Here is a 22,499-nt window from a genome sequence, read left to right as displayed (position 1 = left end):
TTATTTTTTTAGAGACAGAGAGAGAGAGAGTCAGAGTCAGAGAGAGGGATAGACAGGGACAGACAGGAATGGAGAGACGAAAAGCATCAATTATTAGTTTTTCGTTGCGCATTACAACACCTTAGTTGTTCATTGATTGCTTTCTCATACGTGTCTTGACCGCGGGCCTTCAGCAGACCAAGTAACCCCTTGCTCGAGCCAGCGACCCTGGGTTCAAGCTGGTGAGCTTTTGCTCAAACCAGATGAGCCCGCGCTCAAGCTGGCGACCTCGGGGTCTTGAACCTGGGTCCTCGGCATCCCAGTCTGACGCTCTGTCCATTGCGCCATCGCCTGGTCAGGCAAGACTAGCCGACTTTAGCTGGCACAGTGAGGGAGACCTCAGGGGATGTGGGTATCAGACTCTGAGGAGGGGAGCTGGCAGAAGACCATTGTGAGTGGAGTCACCCCGAAAGGTGTTATCAGCACCCGCAGAATACCTGAGAGCAGCTTGCAGGAAGCTCACCTGCTAAATTAAGGTGATATTTCAGGCCATAATCCTATTTTTTATTATTCTTACAAGGAAAATGGCCCATGAAACGATTACTGATGTTCCCCTTAGGTGGTTTATCAGAGCATTTCTTCTAAGGACTATCACCTGGTAAGAGACATGGGTGATTTTCAGAGGAAGAATGAAGAATTTTAGATGGTTTTCTATGGAAACAAGCTTTGTGCAATCATGTGGTCTATTCATCAGAGTCCCACTTTAATAACAATTTATCCCACAAACAAGTTTCATCTGAAACAACAGGGGAGTCACAGAAAGCTTTGTGTCACACGTAAGTACCTGGGGAAGGTACCTCTGTTCCCACACCTCAAGGTGTATATACTGCTCAACTGGCCCTCGGGGACCCACAGGCCTAACAGGTGCCTCGCGACAGGATGTGAGCTTGGCCCTGAGAGAATGCCCTGATGTGGCCAGCTCGCTCTTCTGCCCCACTGAAGGGGGGCATTAGGACCTCAGAACAAAGAGGTGTGAAAGCTGAGCACATCGTCAAATTTTGATGATGCCTCTTGAAGTTTTCCCAAGTACCACTCACTCCATGCCCTTCGAAACAACTGGGTAATCTGTGTCCGAGTCACCTCTCTTTTGTTTGTGTACTGTCTTAGGATGATTTCCATTTGGAATTCAAATCCAGCCTCACTTCCAGGTAGAAAGGGGGACACATTCTGACCCAGGCACTGCTGCCTGTGGCAGGGACCAGCCCTGGAGCTGTGCAGTTCCTCTGGTGGGCTCCTGTCAGCCATATGCCTTTGAGCACAGCCACTGACAGAATGATCTGATCATAGGATGAGTGCTGGTCTTTCTCACCCCCTAGGGGAAGCACTGCCAAAGCAGGGCCATGTCTATTTAAACTCGATGCTTTGGGAGGAGGAGGAGGAGGGACTCGTTGGGAGGATGGGCTTACTCTCAATTTTGCGTAAATTGAAAAGTGCACCAGACCAGGAGGTGAGACTCCTTCTCCTGGGCTTGGATAATGCTGGCAAGACTACTCTTCTGAAGCAGCTTGCGTCTGAAGACATCAGCCACATCACACCTACACAGGGTTTTAACATCAAAAGTGTACAATCGCCCTGGCCGGTTGGCTCAGCGGTAGAGCGTCGGCCTGGCGTGCGGGGGACCCGGGTTCGATTCCTGGCCAGGGCACATAGGAGAAGCGCCCATTTGCTTCTCCACCCCCACCCCCTCCTTCCTCTCTGTCTCTCTCTTCCCCTCCCACAGCCGAGGCTCCATTGGAGCAAAGATGGCCCGGGCACTGGGGATGGCTCCTTGGCCTCTGCCTCAGGCGCTAGAGTGGCTCTGGTCGCGGCAGAGCGACGCCCGGGGGGGGGGGGGGCAGAGCGTTGCCCCTGGTGGGCGTGCCGGGTGGATCCCGGTCGGGCGCATGTGGGAGTCTGTCTGACTGTCTCTCCCCGTTTCCAGCTTCAGAAAAATACAAAAAGAAAAAAAAAGTGTACAATCACAAGGTTTTAAACTGAATGTATGGGACATTGGACAGAGAAAAATCAGACCATACTGGAGGAATTATTTTGAAAACACTGATATTCTTATATATGTAATTGACAGTGCAGACAGAAGAAGATTTGAAGAGATGGGTCAGGAACTAGCGGAATTACTGGAGGAGGAAAAGCTAAGTTGTGTTCCAATGCTCATCTTTGCTAATAAGCAGGATTTGCTCACGGCAGCCCCTGCCTCGGAAATTGCAGAAGGACTGAACCTGCACACCATTCGCGACCGAGTCTGGCAGATCCAGTCCTGCTCAGCTCTCACAGGGGAGGGCATTCAGGACGGCATGAACTGGGTATGCAAAAACGTCATTGTGAAGAAGAAATAAAATCTGGACGAATGGAGACGCAAGCTTCGGGAACCGAATTCGGTCCTGAAAAACACTAATTTGCTGCTTTCTGACCAAATGTTTTTCCATCTGTGTACAGCTACAGCTGTTTGAAGCGGGGGAACAACACAGTTTAAAAAGAATCCCCATTCCAGCAGTAGATTTAACTGATCTCTTAGGTTCAGTATCATTTTTCAAATAAAGGAATTATATTATTTCCTCTGCATTAAAAAAAAAAAACACAAAAAAACAAAAAACTATGCTTGGGGATGCTAGTCTCTGAATGACTAAATTAACTTATGTGTTTAGAAAATACCTGTGCATATACTGTATAGCTCATATATATATATGTATATAACATATGCAATATATGACATGAAATCGGTATATAAAATCTGTGGACCTTAAGTCATCAAAGGGTCAGAAGTGGTGTGTCCTTACTATCTCTGGTATGTGTGCTTAACTTTTTTGAGTATTTGCAAAAGACTTGCTTATGACTTCATTTCTAAGACAGATTTGTGGGATAGGGTAGGAGAAAATGGAGTCTGCCTTGCAAAAAGGGATGAGACAAGTGTCCATTCTTTCTCAGCTTCTGCCTTGGCAGCTTGTGTGGGAGACAAGCAGCTCATGGCTTCTCTTCATGGTCTCTATTCTCCTTCCACTCCTTCCTCCCTTTGTTGGGGTGACATAGCCTCTCCCATCCCACACTGGCATCTGCTCCCTTCCTGGGCCTCACTGGGTTGTTGACAGTGTGGAGAAGCAGACTTCTTCAGTTCCGGCGCATGCTTCTGGGGCCTTGTGGCTGAGTTAGTGCAGACCACAGTCCGTCCACTTGTCCTCATTGTTGTAGCAGCAGCAGCTCTGGCCACGTCGAGGGCCAGGGCCGGGCAGTGGTGCTGCTGCTGGCACATGGGCCTCCTCTCACTGTCTACCTGTTTAATGACTGCTGTTTATTCTCTGCGCTGTGCCAGACATTGTTCTAGAGCTCCGTGAGGACAGTGCCTCCTGTCCTGTAGATGCCAGTCTGGATGAGGAGATGTGACATATACACAGGAAGAGAGGTGGCATTGCAGAAGTGTCCAAGGATTGTTAGGAAAAAGTGCTAAACATTTAGAGAGCAGGGAGAGTGTTCTGGGCTAGTTTAGACAGGTGCTGTTGTGGAAACGGTAGGACAACTGACATAACCCTCTGCACCTGTTTGTATCACTACTGTATCTCCTCTCTACCTGTCTGGACTGGGAACCTTTGGGAATGATCCAAAGCACCCAGGTCATTAGTTTCTCTAGCCCCAAAGATGAGTGATAATAAAACTGATATGGCAAAATTGGGGGTTTGGAATATTGCGATTGTATCCCTTCCTGGGCGCTGAGAACCAGCCTCTAGACTGTTTCTCTCCTCATAATACTTCATTTTCTGTGATAAGCTAAGCAGAGAGCTTTTTTTGAAAATTCATTGATGAGGGGCCCTTTTGGATATAAATGAGATTAATTACTCCTGTTATATCCCACCTAGATGATGATCCAAAGATCAGTTCTGGCTCTAAAATTCTAGTTTGCAGACGCTCATGCAGTCAGGACATCACCAGGCATGTCTCTGGGCTGGGAATGTGATGATGAACAGGGAGCAGTCTGGCCCTTCAAGAGGCTCACAGTCCAGGGAGGGGGGCAAACAAGCTTGGGGGATCATAGCAGCCGTTCCCAGCTGGCCCTCAGCAAGCACATGCTGAACTCCTCCAGGGGCTGGGGTCTGAGCTCAGGGGAGGATCTGGAAAGGCTTCTGCAGGGTGCATGCATGTAAGCTTATTTAGTCTTGGTGATTAGTAGGTTTTTGTCTGGCAGACACTGGCTAAGTTACTTGTTTCGGGCGAGCGAAGTGCCGAGGCAGAGAAGTGTGCCTATTTATAAGAGCATGCTGGCCTTGCATAAAGAAAACTTTTTTTCTTGTGGCTGGAGTGGGGGTTGAGTTATCGGGTCTTCAGAGAGAAAGGGGTAGAGACTGGAGAGAAAGTCATTATATTGTAAAGAACCTTGAATGTCACCTGAAGGAATCTAAGCCTGATGTTCTGGGTGAACTTGTCCATTTTTCTGATTCTGGCTTCCCTAGAGTGCTCCAAGTCTTTTATGGCTTTACTTGATATTTTAAAAGATTCTCATTGTTGGATGACTCATCTCCTCCCAGCTTTTCTTCTTTTGTTTTGTTTTTTTGTTTGTTTGTTTTCGAGAGAGAGATAGGAAGGGAGAAAGAGGGAAGAGAGAGATGAGAAGCATCAACTCACAGTTGCTTCACTTTAGTTGTTTATTGATTGCTTCTCATATGTGCCTTGACAGGGGTCAAGGGGCCTTAAAGCAGTGCTATAAATGTAAGGTGGTTTTTGTCAATCACTGAGCCCCGATGGCTAAGGTGTCTGTTCAATACTTGGCTCACGGTGTCATTAGGGTTCCATCAGGGAAGCAGAGCCACTATACATATCATGAAATAGGCATTTATCAGAGGAGTTAGACTTGATGCAGTTGTGGGAGGAGCTGGGGAGTGTAGGCCTGAAAAACAGGGTTGGAGGATCAGGACAAAGCCTGTGTCAGCCCTCCTGAAGCCTGGTTAGAGGGATCTGGAACCCACGAAGAGTGGGGCTGCAGAGGGGAGGCTGGCGCAGAGTCTGTGGAAGGGCAATTTTCTCTTCATAGCTACCACTTCTGACTTGCAGCCAAGCATGTGGTGGTCTTGGGTCTTGATGGTCAGTAAGGACAGCATTTGGGAAGAAAGTCACAGCAAGAGTGAGAACAAACTAATGCCCACCAGCACCTGTACCTGTACCTGTCTTACCACCTTAAACTATGCCAACCAACAGAGCATGATGGGTCCTGCTTCCTTTCCACTTCTCAAATCTCAGAAACACTTCTGTTTTGTCCAACACTAACCCAGAACTGCACAGGGAAAAGGATTCTGGGAAACATTGTTCCGACTTAGTTAACATTGGCACATACCAGACCCCACAATTTCATATTGTAGAGTCAAAGTCCTTGCATGGCTCTGGCCTCCCAGGCTCTCTCAAAGGCCACAGAACTCAAGGTGATACCATGGTTATATGATCTAGAGCAGGCGTCCCCAAACTGCGGCTCCCTAAGGCCATTTATCCGGCCCCCACCGCACTTCTGGAAGGGGCACCTCTTTCATTGGTGGTCAGTGAGAGGAGCACTGTATGTGGCGGCCCTCCAACGGTCTGAGGAACAGTGAACTGGCCCCCTGTGTAAAAAGTTTGGGGACCCCTGAGAGTGTCACTGGAAAGAAGTCTAGTTAGCTAAGAAGTAACTTGCACTTGGGTTCCTCAGTTGCTAATGGCACCAGATCTCCTGTCCCTGCCTTTCCTGTCTGTAGTGCCAGTGGTAATGGTGTTCTCATCAGCAAAAGCTAAGTAAGTTGCATTGGCCATAATGAGCCTGTCAATATGGGGTAGTGCAGAGTCTTTTTCTGTACCAAATTCTTGTTTGACCTGGGAGACATCAATACTTACTACTCCTCTTCGCCCTGTGTGAAGGCTAAAAAAGATTTCCATAAATGAATGACCACAGACCAGAGCCAGAAACTGTCATGTAAGAGAGAATGGTTTAGATTACCTTGCCCCCTCCACACCTCCCCCACTACCCTCCCCCAATCCCCATGGTCTGGAGATCCTGGCTACCCCTTGCTGATGTTTCGGCAGCCACCTTGGGCCAGCAAGGACACAAGGAGTGCCTTCTGTAGTTCTGATTGTCAACTAGGGCCCTGGTCGGCAAACTGCGGCTTGCAAGCCACATGCGGATCTTTGACTCTTTGAGTGTGGCTCTTCCACAAAATACCACATGTGGGTGCTACCTCGATAAGGAATGTACCTACCTATATAGTTTAAAAAATTTGGCTCTCAAAAGAAATTTCAATCATTGTACTGTTGATATTTGGCTGTTGACTAATGAGTTTGCTGCCCACTGAAGTAGGGTATTTCCCTCTGATCACAACCTCTTGCAAATTCCTTTGTGTCTGTTGAACCAACTCTCCATCATAATTGTGATGCCCTCATCTTTCTTTATCTGCCTTTAAAATTTTTATTTTATTAATACTTTTTACTTTTTTTTCAATCATAGGTTGTAGTCAGTATTATTTTGTATTAGTTTCAGTGTACAGCACAGTGGTTAGATAATCATGTACTTTACAAAATGTCTCCCCTGATATTTCCAGTACCCCCTGGCACCCTACACAGTTATTACAATATTACTGACTCTGTTCCCTGTGCTGGACTTGACATCTTCGAGACAATTTTATAATTGCCCTTCTGTACTTCTTGATCCCTTCACCCTTGTCCCCAACACCCCTCTTCTGGCAACCATTAGTCTGTTCATGCCCCTGACCTTGAATGTTCCTTTTTCCCAGGCCACCAGGCTACTATCCTGGATGCTAACCTAGGGCAGACCCTGGTGGTCGGCAACTCGTCAGTGAGCTTGTTAACATCCTAGGACTCTCTGCCATGTGTCTTTGCCTGTCCTCATACGGTATTTGAGTAATCTGCGCCAACCATAGTTTCTGAGCCCAAGCCTTATCATCTTGCTGGGGGGGGGGGGGGGAGAAAACCTGCCCACCTGAGTTTCCCACAGTGTCAGAGTGTCTTTACTGAACCTCAGCTCTTTGTGTTCATTTTGTGATCGTTTCCTATTGTATTCATTGTAATGCTTTTTCTAAACCTTTCCCGTGATCTTCAGGATATGGACCATCTCTCTGCTACTTTTCTGAGACAAGGGAGACCAAGCTAAGATTTTTGTCTCAAAACTTTTCTATATTTTTACCCATTCTTTTCTCCTAAATTCTGAAAAAGGAAAGAGCTGTATCTTTGACTCTTTTTCTCACTTTATGTATATTATGTGACCCGATGCAATCTGTGACTTTAATACCATCCATGTGCTGATGACTCTTCAATGAATGTCTTTGCATGGATCTCGCCCCTGAGCTCCACACATAGATATTTAGTGTTTACTCCATTGCCTCCCACTCTCCTGTCTCCTAGACATGTTGTGCTTGTAACTATCAGAAGAGAACTTGAGCCTTTGCGAATGCAAATGTGCTTCCTCAACTCAGTAAATGGCTTTACTGTGTACTCAGGGTGCTCAAGCCAGAGCCTGGATCATGGCAGTTCATCTTTTCCTCACTCTACACATTCAGATGGCAGCGCATCTTTTCATTTTATATTCAAGGTGTAGCCTGAACCTAACTACTCCTGAGCGTCGTCGCCACTACGATGTGAGGCCAGGTGTCCATCATCTTTATTTGGTCTCTTGTAACTTCTTCCATATGGGTGCCCTTGCTTCCTGATTGGCTCATCTATAATTCATCTTTCACACAGCAGCCAGGGTGAACTTGAAACAAATAAAGCAGACTCTATCATTCTGTAGTTCACGAGCTTTCCATGTCAACCGAATCCAACGCCCTGCCCCCTCATTCATTATAATCCAGTCACACTGATCTTTGTTGGTCCATTGAACATAACCAAGCTTGCTCCATCTTCATGCTTTTATAGTTGCTGTTTTTTCTGCCTGGAGAAGTTCTTACCCCAGAATGCAACCCCTTCCTCCTCCTTTTCTGGTCTGAACTTAAACGTGACCTTGCCAGAGGGCTCTTTTCTGACCACACTGGCTAAAAGCAGCCCAACCCCCATCCCAGTCACTGTCCTGTCAGCATATTTTATCTTGATAGCATTTGTCAGCCCTGTGGGTTTGTTTCCTTACTTTCTTTCTAGAACACAAGCTTCTTGTGAGCCGAGGACTTGACTGCATGTCCCCAGTGCCTGGAAGGTGCTCTTGGGACTGACCGGCTGAGTCTCCAGGATAAACTTCCCACTGCTGCACGACATCTCCTCGTGCCTACTCAGGGTTTTTTTCATGGTACTGCCCTCTCTTCCTTGTGTCTTTGACATCTTTGAAGGTTCCCTTTCTCCTGGCTCTTGCTCTCCAAATTCCACACCACGTTACTGCAAATGTACTTCTCTGGACGTCATCAGTTCAATCGTCTTTTCTCAGCACCCATCCACTTTGACTTTTCTACAGGTTCAACATCGTTTATTTTTTCTTCAATCTGAAACATACAACAGGAGTCCGCTCCAGAGATTGTGCAAGGTGTAGACATGGGTCCTGCCTTAGGAAATTGAAGTCAAGTAGAGGATATGACTATAAATAAAACAGTGGATGCTACTCCCAACCCTTCCTCCTTGAAATTCTCTCATCCCTTGATCCTAGAATGGAAGACTTTTCTGGTTTCCTTTCTAAGTGGCTAGTATTTCTTTTTTCTTTGCTAATGTCTTTTTCTTCTTTTTGTGTCTTATAAATACAGGAGATCGCTATGGTTTTATCTCTCCATCTCTTCTGGACTCTGCCCCTCCACGACTCCATTGACTTCTGTTTACATCTTCACTTTTAGGCAGATCTCCCCCTCACTCACCTCCACCTCCACCTCCCTCAAGGCCTATGGTTTCACACTCATTTGGGGCTCAGATATCTTTTGGGGGCTTCTATTCCCACCACCTCTTAGACTCTTCAACTTGTCTAAGTCTCATTGACTGTTTTTCTCCACTCTGTTTCCTTACCAGCTTTTAGCTTCCCTTTGACGGGTCTATCAGATGACCCTTCTAGCATGGCTTTCAGAGCTGCTGCCTTTCTTGCTTTTTTATTTTATTTAAAAATTTTTGTGTATTGATTTGAGAGAGAAAAAGGGAAGGAGAGAAAAAGAGGAATATCTTTGCATTCCTTGGTTGATTCTTGTATGTGCCCTGACCGGGGAGCAAACCTGCAACCTTGGTGTGTTGGGACAATGTCCTAACCAACTGAGCTACCCAGCCTGGGCTGCCTTTCTGTTCCAGCATTGCCCTTGTTCTTAATGCCTCTCCTCTGTTATCTTGTAGATAGGACTCCCGACTGATCTGCCTTCTGTCTGCTCCAGCCTGCTCTGACCTACCCTTACCGCTCCCCACAGGTCCCCTCCGAGGTCTTTGCTTATGCTCTGACTTTTAACTCTGGTCACCTTCATCCTCAGCGTCTCCTGTCCAATCTTTCTTCCCCACCCTACCCCCACCATTTTTCAAAGGCCCAAGTCAAATGGTGACAGTGCATGCAGCTTTTCACTAATCTTTTTGGACGGACACACCCTCACTTTTGAATACCATGGCACTTCCTAGTACCTCTTTTTGGTTACTTATAGCCTTCCTTCTATTACAACTTTTACGTACTCCAGCTGACCCTTAACTCGTCACACAGGTCCTTTGAAATAAGACCCAGAGGCTGATTTACCTTTCTCTCCCAGACATCTGGCACCAGGGCTTCTTGTTCATTACTTGTTTGTTGAATGAGTAACATTGTATTTGTCTAGTGTATCTCAGTAAGGTCTTAGCTGGACCATTTTTTAAACAAATGATTATAAGGCCTGCTCTCGTAGAACCTCTTTGTGTTCGGATGGGATTTTGAAGTACTGCCATTTGTGCCTTCATTACATCTTCTCTGGTGCCTGTGACATGTTCAGAGCGGGCACTGCTGTGTTCTCAGCACTTAGGAACTGAGTGGGTGAAAGCTGGCACAACCCCCTCCTGCCAGGCCTCTCAGTGGTAGATGTGAACAGACAAAGGTTTTTTATCTTTTAAGTCAGGTACACCAATAAAGGCTCTATAAAAGTTTACAGGTTGACCTCTGTTCCCTTCCAGGTTGTATGTGGACTGGGAACTTGACCTCTGTGTTCACTTCTCGTTCATCTATGGACTGGGACTCCCTGTGGAGATCCATAGGCCTCCATATCTCTCTCAAGTTTATTTATTGGTTTGGAGAGAGAGAGAAATAGAGGGGCATTGATTGTTCCACTTATCTATGCTTTCATTAGTTGATTCTTGTATGTGTCCTGATGGGGGGATTGATGCCTGACCAGGTGGTGGCGCAGTGGATAGAGCATCAGACGGGAATGTGGAAGACCCAGGTTCGAAACCCCGAGGTCGCCAGCTTGAGCGTGGGTTTATCTGGTTTGAGCAAGGCTCACCAGCTTGAGCCCAAGGTCGCTGGCTCAAGCTAGGGGTTACTCGGTCTGCTGGAGCCCCCTGGTCAAGGCACATATGAGAAAGTAATCAATGAACAACTAAGGAGCTGCAACGAAGAATTGATGCTTCTCATCGCTCTCTCCCTTCCTGTTTGTTGGTCCCTATCTGTCCCTCTCTCTGACTCTCTGTCTCTGTTAAAAAAACAAACAAAACACCTTTGTGTATTGGGATGACACTCTTAACTAACTGACCTACCCGGCCAGGCCTTCCAGTCTCTTTTAAAGATCTCGGGAAGGCAGACTTAGGTGTCCTTTTATAAGGCAAACTAAAATACCCAGTATTGCAGCTCTGTCTGTAGCCCTGAATTCAACACTGCCAGTATTTCTAAAACGGGCTCCAATTGGCAAGTCACCATGTTTGCTTTGAGGCAGCCCAATGAGACAATAAATTTTGAGCAATAATAGAAACAATTGCAAAAACCCATTGCTGTACTCTGCAGGTCTTAATTTAGAATAATGTTGATGATAACCCAAGAAATAAAATCTATTTCCCATGGATATCACAAGGGGATGAAAGAGGTAGATAAATTCACTTTATTTAGTCTTTATTAGCTTGTCTCCTGTAATAATTTCTCACAGTTGCCAGTTATGCTTATTGAACTAAACATTGCAGGAATAGATTACCTTGAAAAACTTGTCTGACTTTCCTTGCCTACCCCCATTCATTCTATATGACAGAAGAAAGTTGAGGGCGCTTAATTATTTTCTTGAGTACTTCAAAGGTAGGCAGGTGTGAGTTTGGAAACGATGGCCTCCTGATGGTTGATTTCCCATGTTGCTGGGAAGTCAGAGCAGTGGGTTTCCAAAAGTCCTTCCTTATGTGGTTTTGGGAGAAAGTTCCCTTTACCATTTTTGAATATGAAAGTGTAAGGTGTTCGAGTTAGTACCACTTAAAGTAATGAAGGTAGTATGTCAGAAAAAGAAATCCAAGACTCTGGGAGGTATTTTTAACATTTTCATGTCTTAGTTCTCTCATCTACTTTATCTTGAGAATATATATTTCATCTCTTAGTAACACATTTCTGTTCCTTTCCTGCCTGTCTAGTTTACATTGCCCGTGGAGAATTTGAAATATTTTGTAGGGAATTTCAAGCTTTCTCCTTCCGACTCAGAACAAAGACAAATCAACAGAAGGTGGAACTGTCAGCTGCACAGTAGAAGGAACACCAGCCCAGCCCAGCTCTCTCTGTCTTGACTCTGCAGTGGATAGCAAGGCCAGATAAACCAATAGCTGCTGTAATCTTCAGCAAGTTAATCAACTTCTCTGAGTCTCAGTTTCAGTCCTCTGTTCCTCAGCTCTGTGGTTGGGGTGGTAGTATCTACAGTTTTGTTCTGTGGGTTAATTAAGATGAATTATGAATAGTTTCTACCGCAGTGCCTGGCGTATAAGGGAGACGCAGTATATTGTTACTCCAACCTTACTGCTGAGAGATATTTGATGGTGAATCAAAGTGAACACATTACAAAGTAAATACCTAAATGCTTATATGATTTTAGCTGAAATTATGGATTCTTTGATTAATCAAGTATTTTTATTCCCCTTTGCCTTCCATTAGTTGTTATTCATTGTTTCATTTCTGTGGTTATGCTAGAGATTAGAACATACATTGTGAACTTATTAGTGTCTACTGATGGACCTTTTATCACTCCAGGATAATGCAAGACCTTCAAACAATTAAGCTCCATTTATTCCACTCTTTCCCTCCCTTTTTGTGCTATTAACGTCATCTATTTTAATGTGTGTATATTTTAAATTCCAGACAACATTACTGATATTGTAGTACAGTGTCAATGTTTGGTAGACTTGCGCAAATAGACTTTTCTTTTACTCTTTATTCCTGTCTACCTTTCCATGACTCCATCTGTGATCATTTCTTTCTATTTGAAGAACCCCCTGTAGTATTTCTTTTGTTATTTCTGTAGTATTTCTTTTTATTAATTCTCTTTTCCTTGTTGAAAGTTGGTTGAAAGCATATTTATTGCATGGGGTTTTTTTTATAAATAAATTTTTATTAATGTTAATGGGGTGAAATCAATAAATCAGGGTACATATATTCAAAGAAAACATGTCCAGGTTATCTTGTCATTCAATTATGTTGTATACCCATCACCCAAAGTCAGATTGTCCTCCGTCACCTTCTATCTAGTTTTCTTTATGCCCCGCAACCCCTCCCCTCCCCCCCCCCCCCCCCCCCGCCCCGCCGGTAACCACCACACTCTTATCAATGTCTCTTAGTCTTGTTTTTTGTCTCACCAATGTATGGAATCATGTAGTTCTTGGTTTTTTCTGATTTAGTTATTTCACTCCGTATAATGTTATCAAGATCCCACCATTTTGCTGTAAATGATCCGATGTCATCATTTCTTATGGCTGAGTAGTATTCCATAGTGTATATGTGCCACATCTTCTTTATCCAGTCTTCTGTTGAAGGACTTTTTGGTTGTTTCCATGTCTTGGCCACTGTGAACAATGCTGCAATGAACATGGGGCTACATGTGTCCTTACGTATCAATGTTTCTGAGTTTTGGGGGTATATATTCAGTAGAGGGATTGCTGGGTCATAAGGTAGTTCTGTTTTCAGTTTTTTGAGGAGCCACCATACTTTCTTCCATAATGGTTGTACTACTTTACATTCCCACCAACAGTAAATGAGGGTTCCTTTTTCTCCACAGCCTCTCCAACATTTGCTATTACCTGTCTTGTTAATAATAGCTGATCTAACAGGTATGAGGTGGTATTTCATTGTAGTTTTGATTTGCATTTCTCTAATAACTAATGAAGATGAGCATCTTTTCGTATATCTGTTGGCCATTTGTATTTCTTTCTGGGAGAAGTGTCTGTTCATGTCCTCTTCCCATTTTTTTATTGGATTGTTTGTTTGTTTGCTGTTAAGTTTTATGAGTTCTTTGTAAATTTTGGATATTAGGCCCTTATCTGAGCAGTTGTTTGAAAATATTTCCCATTTAGTTGGCTGTCTGTTTATTTTGATATCAGTTTCTCTTGCTGAGCAAAAACTTCTTGGTCTGATGTAGTCCCATTCATTTATCTTTGCCTTCACTTCTCTTGCCTTTGGAGTCAAATTCATAAAATGCTCTTTAAAACCCAGGTCCATGAGTTTAGTACCTATGTTTTCTTCTATGTACTTTATTGTTTCAGGTCTTGTATTTAGGTCTCTGATCCATTTTGAATTAATTTTAGTACAAGGGGACAAGCTATAGATGAGTTTCATTCTTTTGCATGTGGCTTTCCAGTTTTCCCAGCACCATTTGTTGAAGAAGCTTTCTTTTCTCCATTGTGTGTTGTTGGCCCCTTTATCAAAAAATTATTTGACTATATATATGTGGTTTTATTTCTGGACTCTCTATTCTGTTCCATTGGTCTGAGTGTCTGTTTTTCTGCCAATACCATGCTGTTTTGATTGTCGTGGCCCTATAATATAGTTTGAAGTCAGGTATTATAATGCCCCCAGGTTCATTCTTTTTCCTTAGGATTGCTTTGGCTATTCGGGGTTTTTTATAGTTCCATATAAATCTGATGATTTATTCTTCCATTTCTTTAAAAAATGTCATAGGAATTTTGATGGGGATTGCATTAAATTTATATATTGCTTTGGGTAATATGGCCATTTTGATTATATTTATTCTTCCTATACAAGAACAAGGAATATTTTTCCATCTCATTGTATCTTTTTCGATTTCCCTTAACAATGCTTTGTAGTTTTTGTTATTTAGGTCCTTTACATTCTTTGTTATGTTTATTCCTAGATATTTTATTTTTTTTTGTTGCAATCATGAAGGGGATTATTTTTTTTACTTCGTTTTCTAATATTTCATTGTTGGCATATAGAAAGGCTATGGACTTTTATATATTAATTTTGTATCCTGCGACCTTACTGTATTGGCTTATTGTTTCTAGTAATCTTTTTGTGGAGTCTTTGGGGTTTTCGATGTATAGGATCATGTCATCAGCAAAAAGTGATAGCTTTACTTCTTTTCCGATGTGGATGCCTTTTATTTCTTTGTCTTGTCTGATTGCTCTGGCCAGAACTTCTAGCACCACGTTAAATAAGAGTGGAGAGAGTGGACAACCCTGTCTTGTTCCTAATTTAAGGTGGAAAGTCCTCAGTTTTATGTCATTTAATATGATGTTGGCTGATGGTTTATCATATATGGCCTTTATCATGTTGAGATATTTTCCTTCTATACCCATTTTGTTGAGAGTCTTAAACATAAAATTGTGTTGTATTTTATCAAATGCCTTTTCTGCATCTATTGATAAGATCATGTGGTTCTTGTTCTTTGTTTTGTTGATATGGTGTATTACGTTAACCGTTTTATGTATGTTGAATCATCCTTGAGATTCTGGGATGAATCCCACTTGATCATGATGTATTATTTTTTTAATATGTTGTTGTATTCAATTTGCCAGTATTTTGTTTAGTATTTTAGCATCTGTATTCATTAGAGATATTGGTCTGTAGTTTTCTTTTTTTGTGCAGTCCTTGCCAGGTTTTGGTATGAGGTTTATGTTGGCCTCATAAAATGTGTTCGGAAATATTGCTTCTTCTTCAATTTTTTGGAAGACTTTGAGTAGAATAGGAACCAAGTCTCCTTTGAATGTTTGATAGAATTCACTAGTATAACCATCTGGGCCTGGACTTTTATTTTTGGGGAGGTTTTTTTTTTTTTTTAAGATTTTATTTATCCATTTTTATTGGAGAGAGAGAGAGAGAGAGAGGGAAGAGATAGAGAGAATAGGAGGAGGAGCAGGAAGCATCAACTCCTATATGTGCCTTGACCAGGCAAACCCAGGGTTTTGAACCGGCAACCTCAGCATTCTAGGTTGACGCTTTATCCACTGCGCCCTGACAGGTCAGGCCTTGGGGAGGTTTTTAATAGTTTTTTTCTATTTCCTCCCTGCTAATTGGTCTGTTTAGGCTTTCTGCTTCTTCATGACTCATTCTAGGAAGGTTGTATTGTTCTAGGAATTTATCCATTTCTTCTAGATTGTTGAATTTGGTGGTATATAGTTTTTCGTAGTATTCTACAATAATTCTTTGTATATCTATGATGTCTGTGGTGATTTCTCCTTTCATTTTGGATTTTGTTTATATGAGTCCTTTCTCTTTTTTCCTTGGTGAGCCTTGCCAAGGGTTTGTCAATTTTGTTGATCTTTTCAAAGAACCAGCTCCTTGTTTTATTAATTTTTTCTATAGTTTTTCTGTTCTCTATTTTATTTATTTCTGCTCTGATTATTATTTCTATTTCATGTTTTCTTCCAAAAGATGTTTTTCTGTGTAGATTTTTAGATTGCCGTTCTCTTTGATGATTTTGAAGATACCATTCCATTGTCTTATGAGCATCTTTTCTGTTGAAAGTTAGCAGTCAGTATGTTGTTGCTCCCTTCTCTGCCTGTCAGCAGTTTTCTATGATGTACCTAGGTATGGTTTTCATTGTATTTATCCTACTTATGATACATAGTACTTCTTGAATCTGTGTTGTTATGCTGTCTGTTGTTGGTTTTAAGACACCTCTTAGCCAGTATGTCTTCAAAAATTAACTGCGCCTAATTCTACCACATTCGTTTTCCTCCTAGGACTCTATTACACATGTTTGAGCTTTTTATTGTCTCTCATGCCTCTTACATTCATTTCTTTATTTTTCGTTCTTTTTACACTCTGGGCTTCAGTTTGTATAAGTTTTACTTACTTCTTTTCTGCTTCATCTAATCTACTATCAAATCCATTTATTGAGCTCTGACCAGATAGCTTGGTTGATTAGAGTGTCATCCTGACATGCAGAAGTTGCGGGTTCAATCCCTGGTCAGGGCACATGCAGGAACAGATCGATATTTCTGTATGTTTCTTCCTTCCTCTCTCTCTAAAATCAATTAATAAATTTAAAAAGAATTATTTATTGAACTCATTTTTTTTTTTTTTATAGAGGAGGAGAGGCAGAATCAGGCTCCTGCATGTACCCTAACTAGGATCCATCTGGCAAACCCAGTATGGGGTGATGATCTGCCCATCTGGGGCCCTTGCTCCATTGTAACTGGAGCCATTTTTTAATGCCTGAGGCAGAGACCATGGGCTGTCCTCAGTGCACAGGACCAGCTTGCTCCAGTTGTGCCATGGCTACAGGAGGAGAGGAGGAGAGAGAGAGAGAAACGAGACAGGGAGTGTGGAGAAGCAGATGGCACCTCTCTTGTGTGTCCTAACTGGGAATCGAACCCTGGACTTCCACATGCTGGGCCACGCTCTATTACTGGTCAGGGCCTATTGAACTCTTTAATTTTAGGTAGTATATCTTTTTTTTTTTAATTTTAGAATTTCAACTTGATTATTTCAATAGATTTATTAAAGAAGTGAAATCCTGTTGTTGATTTCTTTAGTAAACTAATTGTAGTTCAAGTCCATGTCTGATAACACCAGTATCTGGATCCCAGCGGATCTGTTTGTATTGTCTGGTTTTTTTTTTTTTCTTTTGTTTTCAGTCATTTAGTCCTGTTGTTTGGAATGTCTGTTAAATTGTGTAACTGAATACTGAAAAATTATAGAGGCTCTGTATGATATTACCTTCTTCCCAAGATTTACTCGTTTAGTTTTCCTGGCAGGCTTGTAGAGTAAGAGAAGTAAGTAAGACCATGATCCAAGGAGGATTTGAGATGCTTTAAGACTAGATTTCAGTATTGATGAGAACTAGATTTTTATTATTACTATTATTATTGATTGATTTGAGAGAGATTGATTTGTTGTTCCACTTATTTACGCATTCATTGTTTGATTTTTGTATGTGCCCTGACCCAGGATCAAACCTGCAACCTTAACGTATTGGGATGATGCTCTAACCAACTGAGCTACCTGGATGGGGCCAAGAGCTAGTTGTTTTTTAGCTTTGGTTTTACTCCAAGGGCATAGCCCTTCCAGGGTTGTAATTAAAAAGTCTGGGGTGTTTGATCTGTATAGTCTATCTTCCTTTGTGAACTTGGAATTCCAATTATTATTTCCCCAGTACTGTGAGATGGTTGAGAACTTTGCTTAATCTTTTAGCCTCTTAATATTTACTTTGTGCTCAGTCACTCGCTCCCCTCTGGCCCCCAAGTGGCTTTCCTAATGTCAGTCTCCTTGAGCAGAAAAGCAATGTGGTATGTCGGCTCCCTTCTCTGCAGTTGCCTTTTCCCCTGGGATCTTGAATCTTGACTTCTTAGTGGGTCTGGACTTCAGTTTTTGTCTTCTTGGCCCCATGAGGTGTTGGAAGCTCCCAGCTATTAGCTTGACTTAGTCTCTGACCTTTATCTCTTAAAATTGGCAAACGTGTTGAGAAAAATTAGCGGCCATTGTCAGGTCCACCTTGGGCATTTCTGTGATATTGGCACCTGGATTGTTCGCCAGTGCATTCGGTTATCTGTTTCTTTTCCTCTTTCGTAGTTGTTTTCCGGACGGGAGTTTGTCTGACACAAGCTACTGTGTCATAGCAGAAACCTAAAATCTCCTGGAAGTGGGAATCCCAATTATTGGTCTTTTGAAACTTATCGCCTACTTACCCCTTTCTCTCCTCCAAAATTTGAGGCAGTTTGCAATGAACTACATGCATACATGCAATAAAAACCTTTAAAATAAGGGTAAAAAAAAATCAAAAGTGCCAGGATAGCAGATAAGACAGAGGAAAGTGTAGAAACAGAGAGGAAATAATTATTAAGAATTTAAAGTATGAGTGGTTTTCATAGTTGACTCTCATATTTAGTACTCCTTGAAGCTAAGGCACAAAAGGACACATGAATTTTATATATGTTTGGGAAAATAGGACTTGTAAGTTGGGATAGAGAACAGAGATGAAATTAGCAGTAACAATTATATTTTTTTGGGGGGTGGCTCTTTTGTTTTTGTTTTTGTAGACTTAGAAAGTTTTAAAACAAGTTTGGAGGCGATGGAAGGTTCTGAAACTTCTCAAAAAGGGTTTGATCTAATCAGGGCAGTCAGGTGCTGGGCCACTTAGTAATTGGGGTTGCCGATGGTTTAGCAGAGAAGCCATGATATCCCCAAACAAACCTCATACTAAAATGCCCTTATTTTGTCTCAAGTATCAAAGGTTCTCTGGGGCTGTGATATCTGCTTTAAGTGGAAAGTGATACCTCTATAGTTCTTGTCCTCTGGGGAAACAATGTGCAATAGCCCATCGACAGGTATTTTTTTCTGGTACTTGAATTCTAAGGAAATTTTATCATATGGATTTTTATGTCATTGAGCAACATAGTAGTGTCCTCAGTATTACTTTTAAGAATGAAAAAGAAATGTTTTTCATATGATGATTCCTTATCTTGACCCTTAATGACAAATCAAACCATAATTTTAAACCATTACTTAGTAAAGACATTTTATGAAGAACTAGACTAATAATAGTTCAGGTACCAAAGTGTTTAAGACTCAATTTGAAACACTGCTAGAGTTTAGAAAACCAGAGGATATTTTTATTCTTTTCCCCTCAGTTATCAACTGTTAGAAGAAGTTTTAACAAAAATTGGCAATGTGTGACTATGCAGATATTGTTTTTTATTTGAAAAGAGCCATATGCTTTATTTTTTACCATTTATATTTATTTTAAAATGTTATTAGCTGTTACTTACACTATTAAAGGAAATCTGTGCTAAATACCAGATTGCTTGTAGTAAGTTGAAATTCTGTTCCCAAAATTTTAAATCTTGATTAGCATGGGTGAGAGGACAGCACCGCTTTGCATGCAGGATGCGGCTCGGGTTTGTATCTTTTTAGATTAGAATTTCATCTTTCAAGCATCTGTCAGTGTCTGCTTTACTTTTCCTAGTGGCACTATAACATAGCTGGCGTTGGAGCTGCTTCCCCAGGTTGAGTTGGAATGTCGGGGCAGCAGTGCCTAAGTGGTCCCAGGGGAGACTGGAGGCTTCATGGAGGAGGTGATGCTGGAGCTGCTGCCTGTAGGAGGCAGAGAGATAGCTTGGAAGGGCATTCCAGCTGAAAGAGGCACAGAAGCAGAGGCTATGGCATTTCCAGAACATGCAGGGTCGTTTGTTCTGTTGGAGTATAAGCATTACCTGGGAGAGAATGGTGGAGGGAGCTGGAGTATAGGCGTGGCCAGACCATGCGTGGTCTTGTATGTGTTTCATTCAGTCACTCACTAGCAAATATTTATTGAACAACAGGCCGTGTTTGTGTGTGTGTGTGTGTGTACACACGTACGTGAACAAAATAGACCAAAAAAAAAAAATCACTGTTCATACGGCTTTTATCTTTTAGTGGGAAGAGACAGATAACAAATAAATCTGAAAAAATAAAAATGGACATAAAATGTGTTAGTGATAAGTGAGAAGAGAATCTGTCAGGAGTATGAATGGGGGGGGTACAATTTTAAGGGATAGGATAGACCTTGCTATGAAGGTGACACTGGAATAAAGATCAGAAGCTGGGGAAGAAGCGGAGGTGAGGGAGAGCGCTCCAGGCTGAGGAAATGTACAGAAGCCACCAGGCAGTGGCAGGTCTGGTTTGTTCAAGAAACTACAGGAGGAAGGCATGGCTGAAATATGGCAAAGGGAACCAGAGGGAGAGGAGGTCCAGAAAGACCTCGTGTTGTGAGGTCTTGGCTGGGAGGATTTTGACTTATCTGAGTGAGAGGGGGAGTGATTGGAGAGTTTTGAATAGAGTAATGACATCATACAACTTCTGCTCTTAAAAGATCACTTTGAGAGTAGAGGTCACGAGGAGAAACCAGGAGGCCATTTGGGATGTTCTTGCAGTAATTCAGGTGAAGGGGATTGTGGCTTGAACCAGGGTGGTCACAGTGGGGGTGTCTGGAGCATACTGTCCTGTAGGTGATAAGGAGCCATTAAAGACTTTGGACCAGGGAAGTGACATGATTTGTGTGGTAGGAGATGATATTGGCAGCCCCGGGGAAGCAGGACTGGAGGGACAAGGAGCTGGGTCAGTTTCCCAAGCTCCAATCACTGTGAGTAAAGGTAGAGACCCTGCGAGGGATGTGATCTCATGCTGGAAGGCTCTGTTGGGCAGTTGGGAACCGCGGTCAACTTCTTGACAAGGGATAGGAATTGAAAAGGTTTATACATTAACCCTGGCCAGATAGCTGGGTTGGTTAGAGTATTGTCCCAATATGCAAAGGTTGCCAGTTCAATTCCCAGTCAGGGCACAAACAGGAACAAATTGATGTTTTGTCTGTCTCTCTCTCTCTCTCTTACTCTCTCCCTTCCTCTCTCTCTAAAGTCAGTAAATTAGAAATAAATTTTAAAAAATCAAAAGGTTTATATATTAGGAAACTCCTGTGCAAACCTTGCCTAGGAAACAAAGTCAGTGATTGTGATCAGGTTTATTCTGGAGGTGGCCTGTAGAGCATGAGGCCGCACACCCTGCATCTTAGGCATTGTCATGAGTGCTGCCACATTCCCCAGGTATACGACGCACATTTTTTCAGAAAATCTGGGGTCTAAAAACTGGGTGATTCTTATACAGTGGTTGTAGATTTTTTAAACTTGCATTTTCCGCTTTTTCACACTTGTTTTTGTGCTTGTTGAAGACAGTGATTCAATCATCAGACACAGATGAGGACAAGCTAATGGATGGGAGTTTTGACAGTGATGAGGAGTTGTATGAATTTTATGATGAATAAAACTTGAGTTTAATAACTTTATGCGATACATTTTTTTTTTCAAATTTCAGGTCTCAAAACTAAGGTGCATCTTATACATGGGAGCATCTTATACATGGGAAAATATGGTGTGTAGCTCAGCCCTGTGGGGGTGTGTGTGTGTGTGGTGACTGTTGCCTCCATTTCTCAGATGAGGAATCTTGCCACAAGGAGGTTATGCATTAGGCCATATTGCCTCTTAACAATCTTCATCTTGACACTTCCTTCTGAAAGTTTTCTGAGGGAGATTCAGAATTGTCTGATCCTCTCTTCATAACGTGGTGTATACATACCTATTTTTACTTAACAAAACTTAATGAAAAACAAGTTATTTCTTAGTAAATGTAATGGGATCTAATATTTTCTGTTATGTTTCATTTCATTAAACACACATACGTGCTGATCACAACCACTATAAATTTGTTTTTTATAATCCACTAAACAGTGGCGGCCCTGGCCAGTTGGCTCAGTGGTAGAGCGTTGGCCTGGTGTGCAGGAGTCCCAGGTTCGATTCCCGGCCAGGGCACACAGGAGAAGCGCCCATCTGCTTCTCCACCCCTCCCCCTCTCCTTCCTCTCTGTCTCTCTCTTCCCCTCCTGCAGCCAAGGCTCCATTGGAGCAAAGTTGGCCTGGGCGCAAAGTTGGCCCGGGCACTGGCTCTATGGCCTCTGCCTCAGGTGCTAGAATGGCTCTGGTTATGGCAGAGCAACGTGCCTCAGATGGGCAGAGCATCGCCCCCTGGTGGGCATGCAGGGTGGATCCTGGTCGGGCACATGCGAGAGTCTGTCTGACTGCCTCCCTGTTTCCAGCTTCAGAAAAATACAAAAAAACAAACAAACAAAAAAACCAATGACAACTGGAGTTGGAAAATCACAAATTAAACCATTGAAAAACAAGCAGCACTGTATGTTAGTCTGCTGAGGTGGCTGTAACAAGGTACCATAGCTTACCAACAGCAACGTGCTGTCTCACAGTTCTGGAGACTGGTGTTCCAGCTGTTGGTGGGCTTGGTCCTTTCCGGGGGCCATGAGGGAGACTCCATTCCGCGCCTGACTCTCGCTTCTGGTGGCTGGCTGGCAGTCTTTGGTGTTCCTTGGCTTGTGGTTGTATCCCCTCTTCCTGCCTTTATCTTCGTGTGGTATTCTCTCTGTGTGCATGGCTTTGTCCAAATTTCCCCCTTTTTAAGGATCCCAGTCATTAGATTAGGGGCCCACTCTACTCTAGTATGATGTAATCACAATTTAATTGCATCTGCAATGACCCTATTTCCAAATAAGGTCACATTCTGAGGTACTGGGAAATAGGACTTCAACATATGAATTTTAGGAGGATTGGTGGCATAATTCAACCCATAACAAATGATAAAAA

At 42.7% G+C, this 22,499-nt stretch overlaps 2 protein-coding genes across 4 annotated transcripts in view; both read left to right on the top strand.

Annotated features, from left to right (window-relative positions):
* Positions 1-22,499, top strand: part of PTGFRN (prostaglandin F2 receptor inhibitor) — a 78,631-nt gene that overhangs the window by 11,412 nt on the left and 44,720 nt on the right. The window lies entirely within an intron of this gene.
* LOC136328915 (ADP-ribosylation factor-like protein 3) lies at positions 1,395-2,632 on the top strand. Its single transcript, XM_066264901.1, has 2 exons — positions 1,395-1,598; positions 1,981-2,632. The coding sequence occupies exons 1-2, from the start codon at positions 1,397-1,399 to the stop codon at positions 2,370-2,372; spliced, it is 594 nt and encodes a 197-aa protein (XP_066120998.1). The 5' UTR covers positions 1,395-1,396; the 3' UTR covers positions 2,373-2,632.

The sequence above is a fragment of the Saccopteryx bilineata genome, chromosome 3 (assembly GCF_036850765.1).
Source record: "Saccopteryx bilineata isolate mSacBil1 chromosome 3, mSacBil1_pri_phased_curated, whole genome shotgun sequence".
NCBI classification, from domain to species: Eukaryota; Metazoa; Chordata; class Mammalia; order Chiroptera; family Emballonuridae; genus Saccopteryx; species Saccopteryx bilineata.
Note: the sequence above shows the minus strand (reverse complement) of the source record. Positions and strands in the feature narration are given on the sequence as shown.